This window comes from Galeopterus variegatus, unplaced genomic scaffold (assembly GCF_000696425.1).
Source record: "Galeopterus variegatus unplaced genomic scaffold, G_variegatus-3.0.2 Scaffold4970, whole genome shotgun sequence".
Classification (NCBI taxonomy): Eukaryota; Metazoa; Chordata; class Mammalia; order Dermoptera; family Cynocephalidae; genus Galeopterus; species Galeopterus variegatus.
The window spans coordinates 156,827-166,497 of record NW_007731081.1 but is presented as its reverse complement, the minus strand read 5'-3'; the positions used below and the strand labels follow the sequence as shown (position 1 = coordinate 166,497).

General features: G+C 50.0%; 1 protein-coding gene across 1 annotated transcript in view; it reads left to right on the top strand.

Moving 5' to 3' along the window:
• Positions 1 to 5,730: 5,730 nt before the first annotated feature.
• The window catches only part of ADCK1 (aarF domain containing kinase 1), a 68,665-nt gene continuing 64,724 nt past the window's right edge, over positions 5,731 to 9,671 (top strand). The window contains exon 1 of the mRNA XM_008588691.1: positions 5,731 to 6,027. Coding sequence (XP_008586913.1) covers positions 5,731 to 6,027 — 297 coding nt within the window. The remainder of the gene's footprint in view (positions 6,028 to 9,671) is intronic.

Here is a 9,671-nt window from a genome sequence, read left to right as displayed (position 1 = left end):
CTGTCTGTCTCTTTCCTCTCAGTCTCACAACACCTCTAAACCCCATTGGAGATACTGCCCAGTTCTGATGGGGAGCCCCGTTGACTCAGTCTGACTTTGATATCTTTCTGCCAAGTTTGGGGCTGGAGCTTCTGCTCTGGGGGATCTAGACATGAGTAAAGAATCGCCCTCCTTGGGCCTTTGCACCTTCTGGCCCAGTCAATAACTAATCAGCTCTGAGTTGATCTTACTAGCTATTCACCTCCCCTCCCAACCCCAAACCAAGCTGGCTAATGACAGTGCTTTCAATTAATATGAGGCAGATTGAAACTCATGACAGCAAGGTTATTGGTAACGAGATAATCATAAGGCAAGTTACTGAGCTGGGAGTGAAAATGAAGCTGGGTCAGGAGGATTGCGCGAGCTGTGCCTGTGATATTTTGACAGGGATGCGATGGGGAGTGAAGATGTACTGTGGTGACACACAGTACAGGTGACACACAGACAGGGCAGGACTTGGGTTCGGTGAGCAAATGGGTGGTTGGTGTTAGGGTAGGAGCAGAAGGAGGGAGACCTTTGGGGAAGAGAACCTAAAGTTGATATGTTTAGAATAACACTCTGTAGTTGTTGCGTTTCTTATGCACCGATGCTTTGTGATTTAGATGACAGCGTGGAATTAGCTATTGTTTCTATCAATTAGACGGTGGTCTACACCAGTTGGACTGAACCAAGAATAGGGAGTGGATGGGCTTGGAGTGGTTTTTTTTTTTTTTTTTTTAATTTCATTTTTCTAGGAAGAGTGATTTTTTCTCTCCTTCTTTGTCTCTTTCCACTCGTTTATTGAGCATTGTCTATGTGCTGGGCCCTGTGCTGAGTCTTTTTTTATGCATTACTTCATTTAATCATCACAGGCACAAGTATGATTATTATCCCTTTTTTACTGATGAGGAAACTGAGTTAATTAACTTGTCCAAGGTTATATGACAAGTGAGTAACAAGACAAGATTTGAACACGTCTTTCTGATTGCAAAGCCAGTGCTATTAACCATTATGTTCTATGATTTCTCCTTGTTTTGTTTAAAGCCATCTCCAGCTTGAATACACTTGATTTTAAACTGAGTACACTTGATTCAACTTCCATGGCCACCCAGTGCCTAGCCTGGTGACCACTCGAGCACATATCACATGTTGGAGTGATTGGGCAGCTACCTTTACTGTCTACTATTGGTAATTTTGGTTTTATGGGTGTGTGTCCACCTCTCAGTCTACACTGTAAACTCCTTGTACATGAAGACCATGGCTATCCCCCCCACCCCATGCCTTGTACATAGAGAGATTCATTTAATGCTTGTTCCCTGGCACATGGTGCACATTATACAGGGCTGGTATCTGACAGATCAAGGTTTGAGCACACCGTGGTCTCACCAATATTGGCTGTGGGACTTTGGGAATGTCAGTGAACCACTCTGAGATTATTTCTTTATCTTTAAGGACATATAAGATATCTTGTACAGAGATATCGGGCAGATGTAAAAACAATAATCATCACCACCACCACCTATATTTGAGTGATTACTGTAGGCCAAAAGTAGTACTTAGAAGAGGGCACTAAATAAATCTGTATGCATTTACTATAGTTGTTGCTAATTTATAAACCTGAGTTGTCTAATGTGGTAGCAACTAGTCATATGTGGTAATTTGAGTTTAAATTATTTGAAATTTAATTATTTAATTAAAAATTCGGTTCCTTAGTTACACTGGCCACATTTCAACTGTGTAGTAGCCACTTGTAGCTAACAGCCACCATATTGAACAGTACAGAGCACTTTTCTCATTGCAGAACGTTCTACTGGACGGCACTGTTACAAACTGACTCATTTACCTGCATGTCCCTCATGGTGCTTATGCTTACGTAGGTGCTGGAAGGTATGCATGGCATGAAGGATGAGAGTCAAGGGGATACAGAGCTCAGGAGATTCTGGAGGCTTTGCTTTTTTCATTGTGTACACTTGCATGGCTGGGGAAAGGATCCTGGGAGGAGGGGATTGTGAAATTCCTGTAAATATTTCCTGCTGCCAACAGGCTTAGCCCCTTATGGTGCTGAGTGAAGGAAGTGCATGTTGAGAGAGGGAGTTTATACTGAGCCAGCAGTTTCTTGAAAGTCTGAATGGGGGGCCTGGCTTCTGATCACAAAGGACAGTGAGCCCATACAAGCTGGGGTTGGAAAGGGACCCTGGAGGTCAGAGGGCCTACTCTACACTCAGCATTCATGTCTTTTGGCTTTAGAAGAACATTTTAATTTTTTCGATGAGTGGCAATGTTTCTCATCTGTGTGTGTGTGTGTGTGTGTGTGTGTGAGTGAGAGAGAGAGAGAGAGAGAGAGAGAGACAGAAAGAGAGAGAGACAGAGAGAGAGTTGAGTTAGAAGCTGGTTGGAGGTGACTTTGGGCTTTTTTAGTGGAAATGTGGGTGCTGTTTGCAGTTGATACTGACTCAGTTTCATGGACGATGGTTTTGTGAGCAAATGATGCATAGTTGCTATCAATCTACATTATGGTGCCTGCCTGGCTTGCCCTGAGGTACGTAAGTGGACAGGGGACACTGTCTCAAGAGCTGATGTGCCATGTAACTGGTCAGTCAGGTGTAGACCGGCCTTCTTGGGCTTGTGTGACCAGAGAGGACTCCCTGCATTGCCCAGACAATATCTCAAAGGTGACCATCACTTTGTGTCAACAGACACCTGACCTGAGACTGGTTCAAGCCACAGGTCAGGGACAGTAGAGCCCCAGCTGTGGTCCCTGGTGTGAAGAATTGGCAGGGAGAGGCTGATGCTTTCTGAGGGCTGCCAGCAGCAGAGACAAACGCAGATGTAAGTCCAACGTATACAAAGTGGTGGAGCAGGTGTTTCAGCAGCACACACACAACACATGTGTGTGTTCACACACAGCAGCACATACACACAGCAACATATGTGCACACACACAGCAGCATATGCACACAGAGCGATACATGCACAGCACACAGCAGCACACACAGCAACACATGCACACACACAGCACACACACACAGCAACACATGCGCACACAGCAACACATGCACACACACACAGCACACACAGCAACACATGCACACACACACAGCACACACAGCAACACATGCACACGTGGGCGCGTACATCTTTGCTTACATTGTTCTCTTGATCTGAAGTGCCCTCCTTTTTCATCCTAATGCATTCAGATTCAGTTTCAAGGCTTACCCCTGTGTATCAGCCAGGGTGCAGTCACTCCAGCTATTTGAACAGGGAAAATTTAATATACAGAATTATTAACTAGTAAAAGGTGGTTGACTCCTGACAGGAGTAAAAGAAGATTCTAAGGCTACAGAAGCAGAAAACACATAAAGCAGCTACGCCTAGGGTCGAGGGATAGTGAACAAGGATGGGACCACGGACACAGCAGAAGTCCTCCCACCTGCAAGGCTGACACCTCCCACCCGGGGCTGCCTGGGACAGACTGCCACCGAGGGGACATGGTGGAAGGCCTGAGCCAGGGTGGGCCCCTGGGCAGTCTGTGGGTGGAGGGTGTGGGCCAGAGCCAGTGTGTACCTGCTGCCCTGGGCTGTCTCTGCTGTGTGAATGACTCTGCTGGGTCTCCCCAGGAGGTAGGGGACTGGGCCTGGGTCCACAGTAGGTCCCCAGTGAGCATGTGGTGGTTGATGTCTTTACTGGGAGGGGAGGAGAACGTGGGCATGTCCTCACCCCTTCTTCCTCCACTTCCTCTTGGTGTTGACTGTGACATCTGCCCAGCTGGATCCTGGCACAGCTTTGACATGGGGTTTGATGTGCCTTTTGGGTGAGTGGGCAGCAGAGGCCAGCGCAGCCCCCACTGGAGAGTGTCTGCTGGATCTGGGCTCTGGTGGCATAGGAGCCATAGGACTGATGGACTGTGGATGCCTCTCTGGCTGCTCCTTATTCTGCTGTTGATGGCGCCTTTTCTCCTCTGCTGGGTTGGGGGTTAATTATTTGAGCTGCAAAATGTGGTTTGTCCCTAATGGCCTGAAGCCTTGTACTGACCACAGGGAGGTGACCAGCTCTGTGTTTGACCCTGCTTGTCTCCTTTCTCATGTCCTTCAGTGTGGCCTCAGCCAGCTGTGGCACTGACTCTACCCAGCTCTTTGTGACCTTCTGCCATTGCCCAGTTTCAAATTCTTAAGAGAATCTCCCCCTTCTACCCTCAATCTTTTGGCTCATCTAGGGGCACTCTCACTCTCTCTCTCTCAATTAGAATTAATTTCCTTCTCGATGCCCCCTTCTGCCAGGGAGAAAAGACTCTCATTGGCCCAGCTGGGGCCAGGTGTCCACATCAAGGCTAGAGGACTCTGCTCAGGGGGGTGGAGTCTGAGAATGGGATGGGGTGGGAAGCCGAGATATCCAGCAAAGCCAGAAGTGGACAGTCCCCTAGGGCCTAAGGACAGACAGCCTACTAGGGCCCAGAGTCTGGGGCATTGCTCCTCTGTGGTGCGAGGTGGGCCGGTGGGCCCCCAGTTGCTAGGACAAGGGCATTGAGGGCTGCAATGCTCTTAATTTCTAAAGTAATGATTTACTCTGCGGTTTGCTTGGCAGCTAATTATGTAGGATGTTTGAACATTTCTTCCATCTTTGTTGCCAACTGTTATGTAACTCTTTGTATGGTTTTATTGCCCCCAATATGTGCTTAATGACATCCACATTCTTTGTAGCTCTCAAGAGAGTAAACTGTCTGTGGTCAGTGTTAACTCTCTCAGTTAACTTTGTTGGTGGAAGCAGGTGCCAGGTCCCCCCGGGGCATTGGGATCCCTTGTCTTCTGTGTGTGCCCATGGCGCCATCCTGCCTCAGAAGCTGTAGCTCCTAGAAGACAGGACCCTCATAGTAGCAAGATCATCAGCTGGGCTTGGGATGATGACTAGGAATACACAGCTTGGGGGCAGTTGGGGCCACCTCTAGCTCTGGAAGGACAGGTGAGCATCAGCATGTAAGTTAAGGCTGCCTTATCCCAGATAACCTGCTCAGCCACCTACTCCATGTGCCCGATACCCCCAGTATAAGGATTCCTCTGGTTAATAGGAGACTGCTGCTGAAGTTTGCTGTGTTAAAAGAGCCTTAGATTTGGAGCCCTAGATTTTGGACCATCCTTTGACATGTGTTAGCTATTTCTTTATAAGCAAAACAACTGAGTTTCTCGTTCTTAAAAATACTGACACCTGCTTCCCTGAGCTGCTGTAAGGATTAAAAGATATAATGCATATAAGCATGTTTTATAAATTATAGAGATCCAGACAAACATAAAGTATTATTAGTATGTCTGAGGGGTGGGTGCAAATGTTAACTCAGTGTACCCTTGAATGAGTCATCAGTAGATTAGACTTGGTTGGTTATTTCTGAGGAAGTGGGACCCAGACCAGGTAAGCTTTGATGGAGAGGAGGAGATGGGAAGCATCAGGCCATGCATAGAGGCTGACCATAGTGCGAGGTTGGAGTTGACTGCTCTGGGTACCAGGAGACTGAAGGAGGACATTGAGAGGGTGGAGGGAGGGGTGTGTGTGTGTGTTTTTGTGTGTATGTGCTTGTGTGTGTGCATGTAGTTGACTGCTCTGGGTACCAGGAGACTGAAGGAGGACATTGAGAGGGTGGAGGGAGGGGTGCGTGTGTGTATTTTTGTGTGTATGTGCTTGTGTGTGTGCATGTGTACACCTGCCCTGGACACTAGGGAGTAAATGATATTCAAGCAGAGGGAGCAAGAAGAGGGACCAAGGTCCAGGGAACAGTCTGCACTCACACCTCTCTGGCCCTGGCCTATCTCCCTGCAGGTGCACCTCCGCTCTGCCAGGCGTCTCTGTGAGCTCTGCTGTGCCAACCGGGGCACCTTCATCAAGGTGGGCCAGCACCTGGGGGCTCTGGATTACCTGCTGCCAGAGGAGTATACCAGCACGCTGAAGGTGCTGCACAGCCAGGCCCCGCAGAGCAGCATGCAAGAGGTCCGCCAGGTCATCCGTGAGGACCTGGGCAAGGAGGTACCTGCCTCTGCCAGAAGGGTGGACCAGGGACGGTACACTTGAAGAGGTCCTGGCAGAGTTCTTGCTGCCTGGGCCCAGGGTGCTGGGGATCTACCATTGACGTAGAACTAATGTCACAGCAACTCCCAGTGCTGAAATCAAAGAGCTCAGAAGAAACCTCAGTGGCCCTCAGTAAAAATATTAGTTGAACCATATGAAATTGTTCATATTTGATTGTTTTTGACCTGCAACCTAATATGATTCATATGGTTCAACCTAGTAATATCTATCAGTTATTGAGGGTTTACCACATGCTGACAGCTGTGCTGTGTTCCCTGTATTATCTCATTTAATGCTCATGGCAAGCATGTGAGGTAGGTGCTGTTATCAACCCCACTTTGCAGATGAAGGCTGGAGGCTTAGGGTGGTGTGGTAGTAGGGCAGTGTTGGTGAGTGTAGCCAGCACTGTGTTCTATGACGCCATCAGTCAGTGGTCCAAATACATAGTTCAGTGCATTGGCTTTTCCAGAACATCACTGGTAGGCAGTTGTTCAGCCTCCACTGATTACCTCCAGTGAAAGAAAGCTTACTCTTATCTGCTGCCCAAGGTGGCCCATTCTAAGTCAGTCATCTTTAATTGTTCCTCTGCAAGCCATAACATCTTTGAGGATGAAGACCATGACAGTCATTTTACCCTGTGTCCACAGTACCAGGACAGTGAGTTATACAGTAGGTGCCCAGTGTTTGTTTAATGAGCATTAAACGTGAACGAGTGACAGCTTCCTCAGGCTTCTCATGGGGGCCGAGAATGGTGGCAGATACTAGTTCCATTTTTATTGATCTTCATGGAGCAGGCCCTGACTATCAGCCCTTCATGTGGAGCTGGTGCCAGGTGCCCAGCGCCAGCCAAAGATGTCTCCCTCCTCAGTAATAACCTGGCCTGGAGGGGGCCTCATTAACTGATGCTTGGTGTTGGGGGAACCCGGATCACACAGGAGGTGACTCCCTTGCCACCGAGGGACATTTCCTCTAAAGGGAGAGACTTTGAGTGAAAGGTAAACCCAATTTGGGGCTGCGGTCAGGGAGCAGGCTGCATGCAAGGAGGAGCAGGGTCAGGATGGCAGGACCCCAGGCAGAGGGGACAGGATCAGCTCAGTGCTGGCCGGCATAGGTTTTTGCTTCTCACCAAGACTGTTGGCCTCTGACTTCCAACAGCATGAGAGTCACCCCCAAATTAAAACTAAATAAGTCATTGTAGTAACAGTGCAAAGTGCCACACACCCGCCCAGAGGGGGTGGATGTGAGGGAGGGTAGGGCAGGCAGCAGGAGATTGGGGGGAGTAGGTTAGGGGCTCCTCTAAGATCGGGGGGGAACAAGATGGGAAGTTTGGGGTGTCAGAAGTTGTGGGGGGCCCACCCAGCTGGCTGAAGGATGTTTGGGGTTTGAAGACATTGCCTGCATCTTCAGGGCCTCTTCTCTAATCCCCCCGGCCAAGTATCCTGAGCATGGTGGCCAGGCAGCTCCTATCCCGTGTGTCTGGAGCCCCCTGAGAGAGGGAGGCTAATGTCAAGGACATGGTTCTGAGGGGGCATCCCTCCCAGCTGGGAGGCTCAGAAACCTCTGGTTTCTTATTGCGGCCCCCACAGGCACACAAAGTCTTCCCTCCCCCCTTCTTCCTCCCTCCTGGGAAGACAGCATTTGTCCCTGATGACACACTTTCTCAGCCTGTAGGTGGAGGGAGGGGAAAGGGGCTGTGTGGGAAGCAGGGTAGGTGGGCTTGGGGGCGTGGGGCGGAGAAAAGTCACTCACTTTGCACTCTCCTCCTCTTCCAGCCCCTCCCATGATGCTTCCCGGGGAGCAGCTCTCACCCCCAGGACGATGTGGCTCCCTCACCCTGGTCTCTACACCAGCCCTAGGGCCTTCTACAGAAAGCTCCGTCTCATCCCTGGTTTCAGGACTGTGGTTAAAGAAAGTGGGGTCTGTCATGTGTCACCACCTCCCTAGGCCCCAGTCCTTGGGTAGGCTCTGAGGTTACCCAGCTCAAAGATTGCAGAGGAAGTGGGATGGCAAGAAGGGGCTCTAGAGGCATTCTGGCCTCTTGAGGACACTTCACACTGACAGAGGTCTGAGATGGTCACTCGTGTCCTCAGACCAGTCCCTGTCCCAGGCAGATGTCCCAGCATGGGAATGGGGGTGAGATGGAGGTTGTAGCACTTCTGGACCCTGTGATTTACATTCAGTTCAGGATCAGTCAGAATCCCTGGACATCTGCTGGCACCATCAGTGCAGAGGCAAGGGTGAGCAAAGGGGCATTGTCCTCGTGTAGGGTTGGCTTAGCAGGGAGTGTGCCTGGGGCCACACAGCTGAGGGGGGCAGTGACAAGCAACAGGACTAGACCTAGGCCTTCTGATTCCCAGGCCAGTGATTTGTCCCCTACATAGCAGAGCTTCTGTTTGGCAGGGGAAAAAAGCAGCTTTTGGTGTGTGTGTCTTAGAAATTTCTCTGCTAGTATTACCAGAAAGAAACTTACTTTTTTCCTTTTCTTTTAATGTTAGGATTATGTCCCAAAGGACACGTTCTGGGAGACAATCAAGAGGCCAAATTCTAGGGAGTGGGGTCATTTCTGCTGACCCCAAAGTGACCTGGGTCTGCAATGGGTTGGGGATGGTCTCGACCTTGCTCCCCTGAATGTCCTTGGGGCTGTGGGTTTGAATGCAGTGCTGACCTTGGCCAGCAGATGGCGGTTGAGCTTGTGTGTCAGGGAGGGATGTTGAAGGCCTGGCTGTTCTGTACTGAGGGGATCCTGACCAGGTGGAAGGGACCCTGGTTCTTTCTACTCTTGGGCATGGCCCATGCTGTGGATGAAGCCCAGGCTGATATCTCTACACCCTGAATTGGGCAGGTGTAGGCCTCAGCCCTGAGACTGTTGACCACGCTGGCCCCTGTGATCCCTTAGCTCCTTGTTGGAGGACCTGGCATGGTTCTTCACAGCAACTACCAGCCCATCCTTACACCTTCCTCAGCTGGGTTAGGAGTCCTCTGAGGCCCCCCACAGGCCCTAAAAGCTTGCATTTCTGTGGTTCAACACCTTTTTCTTCATTCTTTCATTGCTTCTCTTGTTTGTCTAAGCAGCAGCTATCTAGTGAAAAAGGCACAGTGCTGGACACTGTGGATGCAGCAAGAATGGGTGCAACCTCATTCTAGCCCCTGAGTCTGGGGTCATGGGGAATTACACTCGTTGCAGTAACACCTGGCCATATAAGTGCCGAGGAGTTTGCAGGGGAGACAGAGGTTACATTTGATGGGTGGAGGCTTGCTGAAGCAGGTGGCATTTGACCCAGGCCCTCAGAGATGGGTGGGATTGGAGGAGGTGGGGGTTGCAGTGGGCGATTGCTGATTAACGAGATGGGCTCAGTACAGGAGCAGGGACAGGAAAGCACGAAGCAGGAGGGTGAACCATGAAGTCTTGTTGCCTAGAATGGCCAATAGTGGAGCTGAGGCTGCAAAGTTGGGGCTGATACCACTTTATGAAGGGCATGGAATGTTCTTTTTGGAATCTAATCCTGAGGGAGGGGGAGTCTTTGAAAGGGACCTGAGCAAAGGATGAAGAGACTGAGATATACGAAGTGGGGGGGGGGGAGGGGGGGGGGGGGTGGAAAAAA